The sequence below is a fragment of the Chrysochloris asiatica genome, unplaced genomic scaffold, assembly GCF_000296735.1.
Source record: "Chrysochloris asiatica unplaced genomic scaffold, ChrAsi1.0 scaffold00239, whole genome shotgun sequence".
Taxonomy (NCBI): Eukaryota; Metazoa; Chordata; class Mammalia; order Afrosoricida; family Chrysochloridae; genus Chrysochloris; species Chrysochloris asiatica.
The window spans coordinates 1542007-1559910 of record NW_006408757.1 but is presented as its reverse complement, the minus strand read 5'-3'; the positions used below and the strand labels follow the sequence as shown (position 1 = coordinate 1559910).

Here is a 17904-nt window from a genome sequence, read left to right as displayed (position 1 = left end):
CACAGCCTGATTCGTAACCACTACGCTACCAGAGCTCCTATATATACATTATACAAGAAGGAGTATGACAGAATGATGAAGAAAGGTGAAGACAAAGGGAAATATACAAGAGCTAACAATGATAGAGGTAAATATATATATATATATATATATCACATTCTTGTATAATGTCCACCCCATTACACGAGTTAACATGTGTCTACCCTCTCTAATCAGTAAACTACTCTCCCTTCTCTCCCATTCCTGGCAACCATCATAGAATGTCTCTTTTTTCTACATCAAATTCTTCTATATTTGTGTGATATATATCTCATTCTTTCTCCCTTACCCATTCAGACTATGTCTCCATTCATGTACTTATGCACAGGACATTGTTGTTCCAAGGTTGTGGATATATTTACATATAAATGTAAATATATCACGATTTACAGTGCATACATACACTAACAATCATTACCCCAAAAAAAGTAAGAATAATAATAATAAACTACGAACAAGCAGTAGAACACAAAATAGATTAATGGGGCCTCTTAAAAATTAAGCCCCTAAGTTTGTCCATAGTTTTTCATTGATGACTTTTACAGTTCTAGGTCTTTAATCCGTGTTGAGTTTGTTTTTGAAAATGGTGTGAGGTATGCATTTTGTTTCATTCTTCTGCAAATCAGTTTCCAGTTAAGCCAGCACCATTTGTTGAAGAGACTATTTCCCACTTAATGTGTTTTGGTCTTTTATCAAAGATCACTTAACTGTATGTGGATGGATTTTCTTTTAGGTTTTCAATTCTGTTTCATTCATCAATGTGTCTGTTATTGTACCAGTACCAGGATATTTTGACCAATGTGGCTGTGTAGTAATTTTTGAGATCAGAGAGTGAAAGGCCTCCAACTCGGTTCTTCTTCTAAAGCAATGCTGTGCTTATCTGAGATCTCTTTTCTCTCCATATAAAGTTCATGATAATTTTTTCTATCTCTTTAAAGAATGATGTTGGAATGTGGATTGGAATTGCAATATCTATAGATTGGTTTGGGTGGTATTAACATTTTCACAATGTTAAGTCTTCCTATCCATGAACATGGTATATTCTTCCATTTTTGTAAATCTTTTTAATTTCTTGTAGTAGTGTTTTTTGTAGCTTTCTTTATATAGTTCTACTTTTCTCTGGTTGGATTTGTTGTTGTTGTTGTTGTTGTCATGTGCCATCAAGTCGGAACTGACTCATAGCGACCCCAAGCACAGCAGAACAAAGCAATGTCCAATCCTGGGCCAACCTCACTACCGCTGCCACACATGATGCCATCAATGATGCCACCTGGCTGATCCATCTCGTTGGGGTCTTCCTCTTTTTCTCTGACCCTCCATCTTACCCAGCATGACATCTTTCTCCAGCGACTGTTCCCTCCTGACAATATGTCCAAAGTATGAGAGACGGAGCTTAGCCATCCTGGCCTCTAAGGAGCATTCTGGCTGCACTTCTTCCAAAGCAGATCTATTGGTTCTTTTGGTTATTCCTATGTATTTCTATTGGTTATTGGTTAGATTTATTCCTATGTATTTCTATTGGTTATTGGTTAGATTTATTCCTATGTATTTCATCATTTGAGTGGCTATTGTAAATGGTATTTTTTTCCTAATTTCCTTTCAGAGCTGTCTTTATTAGTCTAGAGGAATCCAACTGATTTGTGCATACTGATCTTATACTCTGCCACTTTGCTAAATCTTTCAATGAGTTGCAATAATTTTCCTACTGAATCTTTGGGATGTTCTATGTTTAGAATCATATCATCCACAAATAAAGAGAATTTTACTTCTTCCAATTTTACTTCTCCTTTAATTTCTCTATCTTTTCTTATAGTTCTGGCTGTCTCATAACACAATATTGAATAGGAATAATAATAAAGAGTATCTTCGTTTAGTTCTGAATCACAAATAAATACTTTCAATTTGTCTACATTGACAGTAATGTTGATTGTTGGGTTTGTATATATGCTCTTAATTATGAGGGATTTCCTTTCATTTCCTATTTTGTTGAGTGTTTTGTCAAGAATGGATGTTGGATTTTGTCAAATGCCTTTTCTGCACCAATTGATATGATTATGTGATTATTTTCCTTTTTTAATTTATATGGTGGATTACATTGATTGTTTTCTAATATTGAACAATCCTTGCATCCCTGGTATGAATCCCAATATTATTTTTTTGATACATTTTTGAATTCTTTTAATAGGATTTTCTTGAGAATTTTTGCATCTATTATTTTGTTCTGCTGTGCATAGGGTTGAAATGAGTCAGTACCAACTCAATGGCACCTAACAACAAACACAACAATGTTCATTAGGGATATTGGTCTGTAACTTACCTTTCTAGTGGCCTCCTTGCCTGGTTTTGGTATTAAGGTTATGCTCGCCTCATAAAACACATTCAGAAGTTTTCCATTATTTACTATATGTTGAGTAAAATTGGTGTTGTTCTCTGGATGTTTGGTAAAATTCACCAGCTAATTCGTCCTGCATGTTTTTTTTATTGGAAAATTTTAAATGACAGGATTGATGCTTTTTTTTTTTTTTTTCATTATAGGACTGTTCACATTTTCTACTGCACTCTGTGTTAGTTTAGGTAGGTATTGTTTTTCTAAGAAAAATATCCATTTCTTTTAAATTCTCAAATTTGTTCAAGTACACTTCTTCATAGTATCCTGTAACAATTCTTTTCAATTCCATTGGTTCTGTTGTGATGTCATCCACATAGCTTCTAATACATGTTATTTGTGTTTCCTTCCTCTTTTCTTTTGCTAGATTTGCCAATGGTTTGTCAATTTTAATAATCCTTTCAATGAACCAGGTCTTAATCCTGTTGATTCGGTTTATGTTTTTGTTTGTTTGTTTCCAAATTCCTTTATTTCTTTTCTAATATTTATTATTTCTGTTGTTCTGATAGAAAGTAATGGGGGGTACATATTTAAAAACTCTTAATTTAATGGTCTTTTATACAGGCTTATTTTGGTGGTCTTTTTCTAATTGTCGTAGATTTTGTGTTAATGTGTTGATTTTGGTTGTTTATCTTTTTGTATGTATGAGGGTTTTTTCACTATAAATTGTCCTCTCTGCACTGTTTTTGCTATGTCCCAAAAGTTTTGACATGTGTTTTCATTCTAATTTGTTTCAAGTAATTTTTTTTGGTATTTTTTATTTGTTCTAGTACCTTTTTTTTTTTTTTTTTAACCTTTTAAGCAAGGTGTTATTCGGGTTCCATGTATTTGATTTTGTTTCCTTGATGTTCCTATTGTTAATTTCTAATTTTATGCCATTGTGACCTGAGGAGATGTTTTCTAGTATTTTGGTGTTTTTCAATTTATTGAAACTTCCTTTGTGGGCTAAATATGTTATATTCTGGAAAATGTTCCTTGCACACTGGAAAAGAATGTGCATTGTGCTGTTGTTGGGTTAAGTGCTCAGTACAAATCTAAGAGGTCAAGTTGATTGACTGCATTGTTTAGTTCCTCTGTGACTTTGTTGAATTTCTTTCTAGTGTTCTGTCCTTTTTTGAAAGTGACATATTAAAATCTCCTAAATCTCCTACAATTATTGTGCAGTCCTGGTGTGGCATTGTGAGTTAAAGCACTGGATTACAAAGTCCGTTTGAACCACAAGGTCAATTGTTCAAGCTCACCAGCTGCTCCTTGGAAACCTTATACAGGGTTGCTATGTGTCAGAATGAACTCGACAACATTTAACAACAACAATTATTGCAGAGTTGTCTATTTTTTCTTCAATTCTATGAGATTTTGATTTATGAATTTTGAGGTTCTTTTATTGTTATTGTTGTTGTGAAGTGCCGTCGACTTGGTTCAACAGTCATGGAAGCAGCAGTCAAGAGATCAAATGGCGTATTGCATTAGGTAAATCTGTTGCACATCTGTTGCACAAGACCTTTTTTTAAAGTGTTGAAGAGCAAAGATGTCAGCTTGAGTACTGAGGTGTGTCTGACGCAAGCCATGGTATTTTCAATAACCTCATATGCATGCGAAAGCTGGACACTGAATAAGGAAGACCGTAGAATTGATGCCGTTGAATTATGGTGTTGGAGGACAATATTGAAAATGCCATCGGCTGCCAAAAAAACCAATAGATCCGTTTTGGAAGAGGTGCAGCCAGAGTGCTCTGTAGAAGCCAAGATGGCCAAACTTTGACTCTCATACTTTGGACATATTGTCAGGAGGGAGGGACCAGTCTCTGGAGAAGTAGAGGTTCAGAGAAAAAGAGGAATACCTCCAATGAGATGGATTGGCCAAGTGGCAGCTTCAATGTGCTAACAGTAGTGAGTTTGTCCCAGGATCGGGCAGTGTTTTGTTCTGCTGTGCTTAAGGTCACTATGGGTCGGTACCAACTTGATGGCACCTAACAACAACAACAACAACAACAATACAGCCACTTCAGCTCATTTTTTATTGCCATTACCTTGATATTTTTTTCCATCTGTTAATTTTTAATCTATGTTTTTCATCGTGTGTAAGGTGTGTCTCTTGTAGACAACATTTTGAAGGATCCTGTTTTCTTATTCATTCTGCTACTCTCTTTCACTAGACTGATGCATTTAATTCATTGACATTCAGTGTAATTATCTATAGGAATGAACTGATTGCAGTTTTTTGGTGGTGCTGCTGGTTTCTTGGTTCTGCATGAATTCCTATGTTGAGTTAATTTTTTTGTGCTTTTTTCTTGCCAATTTCTTCACAATTTTAATGTTCATGAACTCCTCAAGGATTTTCCTTTTCTTGCTTTGTTGTGAAGGTGTATTAAGTTTCTTTGTGATTACCCTGTACTTTATTAATATCTTTCTCATTTTAAAGCTGTGTTTTATCTTGAAATCTACCTGACATCCTGGCTCTCTGGAGGTCTGCAACTGTACTTTTCCTTCCCTTCACTTTGTAGTTGTCCTGATCTTAAATTCACATCTGTGATTCCCTATTTTCAGTTCTGTAGTGTTTTTTTCTACTTAGAATACTTTCATATCTGGACTGAATTCTAGGTGGTGTTGCCATTTATGCCAATCTCTAGTTGTTATCTTCTGGTGTTGGTTCTCAGTCCAATGAACTCTCTTTAGTATTTTTTATAAGGTTGGCTTGGTTTTTTTCAAATCTCTTTAATTTCTGTCTATCCAGAAATGTTCTAATTTCACTGTCATATTTGAGGGACAGCTTTGCTGTGTAGATGATTTTTGGTTAACAGATTTTTTTCATTCAGAGTTTTGTATATGTCTCCCCATTACCTTCTTGCCTGCATTTTTTCTGTTGAAAATTCAGTGCTTAATCTTATTGGTTTTCCTTTGTAGGTAACTCATTTCGTTTTTCACAAGCTGTCTTCAGTATTCTTTTATTGTCTTGATTTTGGAGAGTATGATTATGACATGCCTAATTGATTTTCTTTTGGGATCTATCCTACCTGGGGTTCGTTCAACTTCATGAATGCTTATCTTCTTTCATGATGTTATGGAAATTTTCTTTGTCTATTCCTATTCTGGAATTCTGATCACCCATAGGTTATTCCTCTTCATGTTGTCCCACATGAGTCATAGGCTTTTGTAGGATTTTTTTCTACTGTTTTGCTTCTTTTTTCCTGATTTGGTATTGTCACTGATCTGGTGTATAGCACCTGGCATTGATTTAACTCCAATTGGTGTGGTGGAAGATGGTAGAGCTGTAATTTGGCTGAATGACCATGGTTGTGGGAATATTTCCTATTCTTACCTCACCAAGAAGAGGACAATAACTGCAGTCATGCAGCCCAACCACAGCTCTGCTCTGTTCAGTACCAAGTGCTAAACAGTGGATCAATAACAAAAATGTCAGCTAAAAACTCTACCTGAACTAAACAGCATGAACAGCTAACATAGAATAGTGTACACGCTCATCTCTTGATCTCACATACCAGAAGACAGTTGGTGAGTGTCCAGAAATATACCTACATTCATCACCTTAATACAAATACAGCAACACCTCAATGCCTCGAAAACAACAGACATGAAAAACAGTAGACAGAGTAACTCAAACAAATGACCAAAAGACAGAGCTAGAAAATATTTTTGATGTACTGGAACTACCTGAAAAAAGGTACAGGAGAATGATATTTAGATACCTCCAAACTATTGAAGCAGTCCTGGTGTGGCACTGTAGGATAGGCACTGCACCACAAGGTCAATTTGAACCACAAGGTCTGTGGTTCAAATTCACCAGTTACCCCCCAGAAACTCTATACAGGGTCCCTATGAGTTGGAACCCTCTTAACAGCACTTAACAACAAATTACTGAACGAAAGTTCAAGGATAACTAGGAAAAATTCAGAAAAGTGCTATAAATCAAACAAAATGGATAAAGGATTGGAGACAATACAAAACTTTCAAAGAGAAATCCTGAAGATTAATACTAAGATATCAGAAATGGACAATGCACTGAAAGGGCAAAGGAGTAGATTTTAATCAATGGAAGCAAGAATTAGTGAGCTTGAAGCTAAATATCTCTATACTAGTAAGCTAGAAGAACAATCTCTAAAAAGAATTTAAAAATCTGAAGAAAGCCTAAGATTTATGTGGGACAACATGAGAAAGAATAACCTATGGTTGATCAGAATTCCAGAACAGGATGAGACGATGAAAACCATGGAGATGTTAATCAAAAAACTGCAAGAATAAAATTTCCATAACATCATGAAAGATGAGAAGATAAGTATTCAAGAAGCCAAACAAACACCAGGCACTATAGACCCCAAAAGAAAATCACCAAGATATATCATAATCAAACTCTCCAAAATCAAAAACAAGGACTGAAACATGAAAACAGCTCAGGAAAAGCGAAATGCTACTTACAAACGTAAACCAATAAGATTAATCTTGTACTCAGCAGAAAGCATGCAGGCAAAAAGCAATGAGAATGCGTATACAACAATCTGAAAGAAAAATCTGCCAACCAAAAGTCATACCCAGCAAAGCTGTCCCTCAAATACGATGGTGAGATTAGGATATTTCCTGATGAACAGAAAATAAGGGAATTTGTAACGACCACAAAAAATTTACACTTAATGCCAAAGGATATTTTTTGGACTGACAACCTATAACAGCAGACAACAGCCAGAGACTGGCATACATAGCAACATCACTCGGAATTCAGTCTGGTTAAAGAAGCGTCCAGAGTAGAATAAAGCTACAGGACTGAAAATAGGGAATCAGAGATGTCAACTGATGATCAGGAGAACTACAAAGAGAAGGGCGAGAATAGTATAGTTACGGAGTTCCATGTGGTGAGGAGTTCAAGTAGATTTCAAGATAAAACAAATTGTTTTAAAATGAGGAAGAAATCAATAAATTACAGATAATCTTAAAGAAACTTATTACACCTTCATATAAAAATCAAGAAAAAGCAAAATATGTAAAGATTTGTACGAGTGGGATATATATACTTATATATTCCACAAATGCAAATAGTTTGAAAGAGAAAAAAGAAGCATTTTTTGATAGTTGCCAGGGGTGGGAGGAGTCCTGGTGTGGCTCTGTGGTCTAATGCGTTAGACTGCAAAGTTGTTTGAACTGCAAGGTTGGTGGTTCAAGCTCACCAGCTGCTCCTTGGAAACCCTATACAGGGTCGCTATGGGTCAGAATCGACTCGATGGCACTTAACAATAACAACAGGGGGGGAGGGAAGGTAGACTAGTGTCCACTGACTAGACGGTAGACATATGTTAATGTGGATAACAGGGAGGGCAATCAACTAGAAGGGGAAGGACAATATACAAGAAGAGATAAGTTGGCAAACGAATGATGAAGACAGTTGAAAACACAGGGCTAAAGGGGATCGAAGTAAATAGTGATTATATATATATATATATATTTGTTATTCTTGTTAAGTGCCATCGAGTGAGTCGATTCCGACCCACAGCGACCCTGTACAGGGTTTCCGAGGCTGTAAATCTTTACAGGAGCAGAAAGCCTCATCTTTCTCCTGCAGAACAGCTGGTAGTTTCGAACTACTGACCTTGCCGTTCTCAGCCCAATTCGTAATCACTACGCTACCAGAGCTCCTATATATATATATATATATATATACGTGGAACAACAATGTCCTACAGGTAGATACATAGACAGAAATACACGCTGAATGGATATGGGAGAAAGAATGGAATGTATATATGTATTTGTTGCTAAGTGCTGTCAAGTCAGTTCTGACTCATAGTGACCCTGTATAAGGTTTCCGAGGTGAATTTGAACCAACAAGATTGCAATTCAAACCAACCTTGAGAGTAAGTACTTATCCTATGGTGCCACACCAGGACTCCATATATAGATATAGATACAGATATAGATATAAATATAGATACAGATAAGATATATACCTATAAGGAGTCTTGGAGTGGTGCTGTAGGATAAGTACTCAACAGCAAAGTCAGTTTGTATTGTAAGGTTAGTAGTTCAAACTCATCAGTCACTCCTTGGAAACTCTGTACAGGGATGCTGAGTTGGAAATGACTCAAGGGCAGTTAACAATAACATATAGATAGATAGATAGATAGATAGATAGATAGATAGATAGATAGATAGATAGATACAAGAATGTGAAAAAATATATTGGGTACATGAGTGTTTACCTTTCTTGGAAACACAACTATGAATGTGGTGGAGCATAGAGCAGGCAAAATGATGAAAACTTCTTCGATATTGTCAAACATTTTAAGGCAAGGATTAGATAAACTAGAGAGCTTAGGACCATACTCTTACACGACACCATGGTCAATTGGCATAATAGTCCAAGAAGACAATGTTCTACATCCTACTTTGTTGAGTAGCATCTAGGATATGAAAGGCTCATGAGCAGTCATCTAAATTGCAGCTATTGGTCTCTCCATGTGCAGAAGAAGAGTGATGAGAATTGAAGATGCTTGGAATCAATTAGTACAACAGAAAAATGTAACTTGCAAACATCAGTTTCCACAACTCTGAGACGAGAACTAGATTGTGCCCAGCTACCACTACCAGCTGCTCTCACATTAGAAAGTCCCAGAGAGAGCAGCAGAATATGTGCAATAAAACCCAAAATTTTTTTAAAAAAAAAACCAGGATTACTGATCAGAAAGAGAATTGAGGAACCTGAAATTATGGCCAGTGATCTCAATTCAGGTCTGAGAAGACTCACCCTCATGGCCCAACTTTCAACCAACCTTGCCATCCTGTACTGTATCCTACAGTGCCACATCAGGATATATATATATATATATATATATATATCCCACAAGTATATAAGAATTTGAGAGAAGATATTTGTACCTTTCATGCAAACACAACTATAAATGTGGTGGAGCATGCAGCAAGAAAAACAATGAAAACTTCCTAGATGTTATCAAACATCTTAAGACATTGAGTTGATGGGCCTGGGAGCCATGTGCCAAAGAAAGAAGAGTGATGAGAATTGAAGATACTTGGATTAAATTAATCCAATGGAAAAATTGAACTTGTGAACATCAGTCTCCATGATTCTGAGACTAGAAGAACTACACAGTGCTGGCTACCACTACCAATTGCCTTGAAAAGGACCAAATAGAGGGTCCCATAGAATGGGAGAAAATGTAGAACAAAACTCAAAATTATTAAACAAAAAAAAATCTGGGTTTACTAGTCAGAATGAGACTGGACGAACCTGAGACTATGACCCTCAACCACCTTCAGGTCAGGAAAGGAATTCATTCTTGTGGCTCAATTTTCAGCCAAGCAGTAAATAGGTTTATATGGGGGGACATCATCACTAGCAAGGTATGCTTACCATCGAAGGGTCAATCATTCAAAATTAAAAGGGCAACATATGACTCAGGGTAAAGATGAGAAGGGATAGGAAGGTGGGTAGAATGCAAATAGAAACTACAGATGATCAATCAAAAACTAGGGACAAACTTAGGGACCCTAATACATGGTACATAGACACTATCAAACATTACAAAAACCATGCAGACTATAGAAAACAAAATAAATAAGAATTTGAAAGAGGATATTTGTACCTTTCATGCAAACACAACTATAAATGTGGTGGAGCATGCAGCAAGAAAAACAATGACCTTCTAAAATTTAGAAACTTATATAAATATAAAGACCTCTCCAAAAGAGTAAAATGAGAGCCCACAGACTGGCAACATTTTTTTCAATGGTATATCTAACAAGGGACTATCTCTAAAATCTATAGAAAACTGAACACCTCTACAAGAAAAAGGCAAACAACTCAATTAAAAAATGCGCACAGGACATGAATAGAAACTTCACCAAGGAAGACATTAAGGCAGCCAATAAACATATGAAGAAATCTTCACAATCATTAGCCATTTGTTGTTGTTAAATGCAGTCGAATCAATTCCAACTTATAGAGACCCTGTATAGGGATTCTGAGGAGTGGCTGGTGAGTTTGAACTGCTGATCTTGTGGTTCAAACTGACCTTGTGGTCCAGTGCTTATTCTACAACACCACACCAGGACTCTATTCAACCCACAGAATCCTTTGATATTTTGCCCATATAATCCTTCAATATGCAAATCAAGGTTTGAATTTTGTCTTTAGTTCCTTCTTGAGAAATGTTGAACATGGTCTTTGTATATTTCATTATAATACTTGGCTTTGTCTTCTCGAACATTTTCTGTTCAGTTATTTTACTTCCTCATTTCTCCCATTTGCTTTAGCATTTCTTTGCTGGAGAGCAAGTTTCAGAGTCTCTTTGGAGACCCATTTTGATCTTTACCTAATTGTTTGTCTTTTAAATGACCTTCTGCTTTCTTCCTGTATGATGTTCTTGATGTCATCCCACAAATCTCCTGGTCTTTGGTCTTTAGTATCTAATACATCAAATATTTTCTTGGATGATCTCTAAATTCAGGTGGAATACATTCAAAGTCATATTTTGGCTCTCATGGACTTGTTTTCATTTTCTTCAGCTTCAGCCTGAATTTGCATATGCCCCCTGGCCTTATTTTGACGGATGCATGGAGCTTTTCTACTGTCTCTTCCTACAGAGGTAGTCAATTTGATTTCTGTGTATTTCATCTGGTGAGGCCCATGTGTATAGTCATTTTTGTTGTTTTTAAAAGGTATTTGCAAATAATAAGTCATTGGTCTTGCAAAAATTCTATCATGTGATCTCCAACATTGTTTCTATCACCAAGGCCATATTTTCCAACTACTGATCCTTTTTTGTTTTCATACCTTTGCATTCCAAACAACAGTAATTATCAATATATCTTGATTTCATGTTTGATCAGTTTCAGACTGAAGAAGATTGAATTCTTCAATTTCATCATCACTGGCTTTAGTGGTTGGTGCATAAATTTGAATAATATTGGTATTAACTGATTTTCCTTGTAAGCCTATGGATATTATCCTATCACAGGCAGCATTATAATTTAAGATAGATCCCGAAATGTTCTTTTTGATGATGAATGTGATAACATTTATCTTCAGTTTGTCATTACTGGCATAGTAAACCATGTTTGTCAGATTTAAAATGGCCAATACCAGTTTACTTCAGTTCACTAATTCCTAGGTTATCAATTTTTATGCATTCTATTTTATTTCTGACAACCTCCAATTTTCCTAGATTTATACTTCTTACATTGCATTTTCTGATTATTAATGAATCTTTATAATTGTTTCTCCTCATTCTGAGTTGTGCTCCATCAGCAAATGAAGGTCCCAAAAGCTTACTTTATTCACGTCACCACTTTGCGAGCTAGCTGTTCCCCAGTTGTGCCTTCCAATCTTAGGGGCTCATCTTCCAGCTCCATATCTCACAATGATCCGCTGCTATTCAGCGTCTTTCAATATTCAATATTCTGGTACTATCAGACTGTGTCCCTCTGCTAGTCATAAGATTTTCAGGAGGTAAGCATTCAGAAGTAGTCTACTTCTCCTTCTTCTTATTCTGTCTTAGTCTGGAAGCTCGGTTATAACCTGTTCACCATGGGTGTACCCTGCTGGTACTTAAAGTACCAGTGATATAGCTTCCAGCATCACAGCAACATGCAAGCCACCACAGTAGGACACACTGACAGACAGAGTGGTGTATGTATTTATAGAGGACAAAGTTGTTTTTAAAATCAACTATAAGAGATCAAAAGGGTAGCATTTGCCTAGGGATAAAGCTCAGAAAGCAGCAAGGTATATGATGGTAGGAGAAATGGAAACAGTAAACACAAGAAGAAGGTCTCACATTGTGGAGATTTCAACTGAGGGAGAGCATTCCAAAACCTAAAACAATTGACAGGGGCTTCTGACTGGGGCATAAGCCAAATTCTACAGTAAGCCAAAATTCCTTTTTTTTTTCTCTCCACTCTGATACCACTTTTGCTTCATTTGTGAAAAGATTGGAAATTTTATAAAACATTATGCATATTGTTAATGCTTTTGTTGTTTTGGTTAAGTGCTGTTGAGTCGATTCCAACTCATAGTGACCCTGTATATGGTTTCCAATGAGCAACTGGTAGGTTCAAACTGCCGATCTGGTGGTTCAAACCAACCTTGCAGTCCAGTACGTTATCCTACACCACCAACCAGGACAGGTACTGTCAAGTTGGTTCCATGCAAACCACTGTTGTTATTGTTAAGTGCTGTTGAGTCCTGTCCAACTCATAGTAACTCTGTGTAGTGTATATGAAGAGCAGCTGGTGGGTTTGAACTTCTGACCTTGGGATTCAGATCAACCAGATTAGAACAGGGTAATATTGATGTGGCACTGCAGGTTAATGTGCTGGACTGCAAGGTCAGTTTGAACCACAATGTTGGCAGTTCAAGCTTAACAGCCACTCCATGGAAACCCTGTAGAGGACTGCTATGCATTGGAACCAGTTTGATAGCACATAACAACAACAACAACAACAAATGGTGGAGAATGTGGTTTTGTCAGGTTCCTGGTATGTATAAGTGATAAGGATGGGACTTTACTGGATTACCGATTCTCAGAAAATACCTCTTCAAAATAAAAAAAATTTTTGATCCTTACAAAGCCCTGTACTTTTCCATAACTTCGTTCTAACCCTCTTCTAAACTCTGTAATGTCCATCAGTTACAAACATTTTAGCTGTCTCCTTCTGTTTCTCTTTATAAGAGAACAGGCCTTAGGAGAAACATTGTTGCCATGGTTGCTTGCCTTTGTGTTTTCCTTTTTTGCAAAATTTCTTTCTGCCATTCATAAAACTCATTGTTTTCACTTGAAATACACCTGTAGTAGTTCCCCCCCCCCCGCCACTATGACACAGAGTCAATGTCACAAAACAAAATGTGTATGAATTATTTTGTGGAAAACCAATTTGCTCTGTAAATTTTCACCCAAAGCACAATAAAAAGTTAAAAACAACAGCAAAAACAACAAAAATCAAAGTGAACTGACTTCATCAGGCAGATTTGAAAGCAAACCGAAAGTAAAGAGACAAAAAGGCTCAGGGAGAACTGCAGTGTGAAGAGGGCATAGGACTTTGGCTTGGGAATACTTGCCTAATTATGATCCCTGGGGAGCCTGGTAAACAAATCAAGCACAAAAAGCTTGTATAGCATTGATTTTTCTGGGTCCATGGTCTTCTGGGGTCGCAACTAGCAAATCACTCCCAGCCTCAAGTTGGGTATCAAACTGTTGTGAAAACAAAAACAAAACCTTAAACACTGTTTGAAGGTAAAATAGAAAGGTTTATTAAGGACTTAAAGAAAGATTTGAATCAGGAACTTCATAGTCCATTGAAATGAAACCACAGAGTCTGAGGCACAATATTACACAGACATTTATGTAGGGTTTAGACAAAGAACACAAACCAAACCAAACCCACTGCCTTCTAGTGCACTATGACTCATTGTAACCATATGGAGCAAAATCAAACTGCAGCTTCTGGTTCCTCTCTGACAGAGCTAGTGGATTTGAGCAGCTGACCTTGTGGTTAGTAACACAATGTTTAACCTACTGTGCCACCAGGACTCATAAGACAAAGAACAGAGCTTACAATATTTGAAAATCAGAAGTGAGCTTTCTCACAGTGGAGCTGTCAGTGATAGGACTAAAGAATATACATGCTGACACCTGGATCAGCAGACCAGTGACAGGACAATGTCAGGACAGGGTTTGTTCCAAAATCAGATAGGAAACAAGTTTCCTAGGTATTCATTAACCTAGCTTAAGACAGATTTCCTAAGACTGTGTAGTGCAGGCATTTCTTCAGTTTATTACATATCAATAAATCTGCATTGTTTTAACATGGTAAGATATGTTGAAAATAACTTGATTACAACAATAGACAAGGGAGCTTCATCAAAATTCATAGAATAATTGAATGAAAAGATAATGGAATTTTCCTATGAACTTTTTGAAGCCCCTTCTATTTTCTAAGAACAGCCTGTATAATCATTATTGTCTTGGTCCCCTATGGGAACAAAATATAACATCTTTCATCTATATGACCATAGAAAAAAAAATATTTCCTTAGCAGAAGTAGGAATGGAGTCTAGTCTCAGGTCATAATTTAGCCATTCTACTTTTGTCAAGTGCCAATTTTAAATGCTCTTGATTGTCTTCTGGGTGTTTGGCACTGTGATGTTTGATGGGGAAGGGGAAATGGAGGAAACAGAGCTTGGAGAGATAAATTCATAGAAATAAAAAAGATAAATGAAAATAGAATAACATTGTAGCCTGGGTAAAGAGACTAGGGAAGGTTTAGAATCACATTGTGTCAACGTTGGAAGACTTCATTGGTTTAATTCCCATATGCCGTGATTCTGAGTTGTAGGGTTTGAATAAGCAGAGAGTAGGAGGTGGGGAGGAGGAAGGATAAAAAGAGGAAGAATAAGGCTGGGGTTACCAGGCAAATTGTGGGCTGATTCCTCTGCCACCAGTGATCATTGTTACTGAGAGGCTTCTTTTCCAGTCTCCCTTCCCCCTTTATTTTCAGCTGAGTTTGTTGTTTAAGGCTGTGACCTACATGTGCGCCAGGCAGCCTTCCAGAGTAGTTACACAATCTCCTCTAAATCCTCTCCTGCCAGTCCTTCACTCAGGCACTGCTCCCTCAGGATCAAATTCCCTGCCTGGGGCCCTCTCTTCCTTTAAACCCACCCACTGCTTCCTCCTTCAGAAACCCACTATTTTCTAGGGAATAAAGTACCCTTCAGAGTTCTGTTTTGTTTTGTTTGGATTCATGTGAACAGTTTAATGTGAATATTTAATCAAAGCATTAAATACAACAAAGACCCCAGAGATCCAAGTCTTTTAGACCTTGAATACAAACGTGTTTCCTTTGGTTTTGATGTTTGCTGTAGGTTTCTGAAACTAGTCCTGCAGAAAACCCGAAAAATACAGTCTCCTCTAGATCCAGTGTTCATGACAAATGTGGAAAACTGAGTCACTTAAAATGTTCCGAAAATAAACCTCTGAAAGCATATTGCTTATGGTGTCACAATTCAGCCCTGGGGAGGACGGAGGTGCTGGCGATGAGATCTGGCTAGGCTAGCGTCCCCCTTCTACTCCCTCCTCCCCCGACCCTGCCGGGTGCAGAGCGCAGCCGCCAAACCAAGCAGCTACAGCCCCCGCCTCCCGTTCCAGTCTCTCACAAAGTGCTGGTGCCGCTGTGGTGAGTGATAGCTTGTCGCCGGGTTTTGGAACACAGCAGTCTCCAGGAGGTGAACAGAGGATGCTAGAGCCACACATAGAGGCCAGATCTGCATAAGAGTGACACAAAGGAGCTACAGGGCCGCTGCCACGGGAAAAAGACCTTGTGTGACTCGGGCCTACGCTAGCGTGTGGCGGTCTCAGGAGGCTTCCGGAAACTACAAGGACTTATCCGGACTATACAGCCCAGGGCTCTCAACTGGCAGTCTTCCCTTAGCGAGGGTGAAGCTACATTTGGTCCTTGTTTCTTAGGGACTGAGGCCTCCGAGGCACCAGGGCTGTTTCTCTGAGGGGATTGGAAACACAGCACAATGAGGAGTAGAAGTAACTCAGGGGTCCGACTGGACGGCTATGCAAGGCTGGTTCATCAGACCATCCTATGCCACCAGGTACGTGTAGGAAAATAAACTGTAATTACTGAGGATTTGGAGTGAGATAGCCTGAATGGTAGAACCCGGCGAAACAGCGAGCATATGTCTGTGGTGGGTTCTCCTGGCCCCTAAGCCAAAAAACCCATAGAAGGCCAGGAGCCCCTGAGTCAAGGCTTCTGAGACCCTTCCCCACAACCCACAGCTAGGTTCCTGGGATAGAGTTGGAAGACCTGTTGGAAGTCTCCTTCTCACCCGCTCACCATCACCCTTGGTTTGGGTTGTTATTTCTTTCCTCTGAGACCAGAGAAAAGAGGGAGAGAAACATTTAGCTGGACTGTTGTGAAGGTTTGAGGCATCTTGTATATACTGTTAATTGTATTTTCTCTACTCCTTTACTTCTAGTTTTTGGTTGGTAATTCATGTTTTCTAACTGGAATGTTATAAAACTTCCTTTTAATAAAACAATCTATATTTCAGACTTGTAAGGCTTCAGCTAACTACCTCTTCCCTGTAGTCAAATATCATTTGCTTGAGTTTAATTAGAAGAGGAGGCAATAAAATTCAGAGGTGGGAAAGTAGAAGACCAAAGTCTCCCAAGTAATTCATGCTGTAGAATCTGGTTCCAAATATTAACATCCCGTGACTACCTACCTACTTTCTTATTCTTGGCCTTGCAGAATCCAGTGACTGGCTTGCTTCCAGCCAGCTATGATCAGAAAGACGCTTGGGTCCGGGATAATGTGTACAGCATCTTGGCTGTGTGGGGTTTGGGTCTGGCCTACCGGAAGAATGCAGACCGGGATGAGGATAAGGCAAAGGCCTATGAACTGGAACAGGTATTCAGAATAAAAATATGAAGAGATTTGGAGATGGGATGGGTTGGAGGGTGGGATAAGGGAAGGAGAACAGGGATAAAGGAAATGTAGCTCAAGGGAAGTAAGAGAACTGTATTTTGACATTGTTTGTCTTGCTTGTTGTTATTGCTAAGTGCCCTTGAGTCTGTTCTGAGTCATAGCGACCTTATGCAGAGTTACCAAGGAGCTTCTGGTGGGTTTGAACCACAAACCTTGTGGTTAGCAGTGCAGTGCTTATCTTACAGTGCCACAATCGTCTTGTTTTGTTGTTGTTGTTAATGGATCTGACTCATAGTGACTCTGTATAGGGTTTCCGATGAGCAACTGATGGGTTTGAAGCTCCAACCTTGCAGTCAAACACTGAAATTACATTCCAAAAAACTTTGCAGTATTGTGGTGAATTTTTTTGTTTTTGTTTTTGCAGTGGAAACTAGAAATTTGCTGATTCAGAGGGAGTGGGCACAGTCTGTTCAGTACAGTGAGAAATCCTATCCCTGGGATCTTTCCTGAAATTTAAATTCCTCTATTGGTGCTGTCACGTGATAATGATGAGGGTTTCTGCTCCTGCAAAGATTTAAAGCCTCGAAAACCCCATACAAGGTTGATATGAGTCAGAACCAACGGGGCTCCTAACCAAAAGTTTCAAACCCACTAGCTGCTCCTCGGAAACCCTATACTGGCTCATTTTGAGTTGGAACCAATTCAACAGCACTTGACAACAACTAAGTAAATGTATTTTGCAGTCTCTGGCAGTTTTATTCTTATTGAGAAGAATGTTTGGAAGTCATTATCACGTGACTTCATTTTTGAGAATGAATTATGATATTTCTATGATATTAATTGACACAAATCAGCAGACCTTCTCAACCAGATACAAGCAAAATTAATTTATTCATTGATTTTTATATCTATGGCCATTGTTTCAGGGTTTGTTGGTTTTTGAAGGGAGGAATGGTGGCAAAATAAAATCAGAATCAACAGGTACCTTTAAGCCAACAGCACTTCATCTCAGTAAAAAAAAAA

The 17904-nt window shown here is 37.9% G+C and overlaps 1 protein-coding gene across 1 annotated transcript in view; it reads left to right on the top strand.

Annotated features, from left to right (window-relative positions):
• Window positions 1-15924: 15924 nt before the first annotated feature.
• PHKA1 (phosphorylase kinase, alpha 1 (muscle)) overlaps window positions 15925-17904 on the top strand; it is a 436562-nt gene continuing 434582 nt past the window's right edge. Inside the window, exons 1-2 of the mRNA XM_006873408.1 lie at window positions 15925-16045; window positions 16705-16863. Coding sequence (XP_006873470.1) covers window positions 15968-16045; window positions 16705-16863 — 237 coding nt within the window. The 5' untranslated portion in view covers window positions 15925-15967. The remainder of the gene's footprint in view (window positions 16046-16704; window positions 16864-17904) is intronic.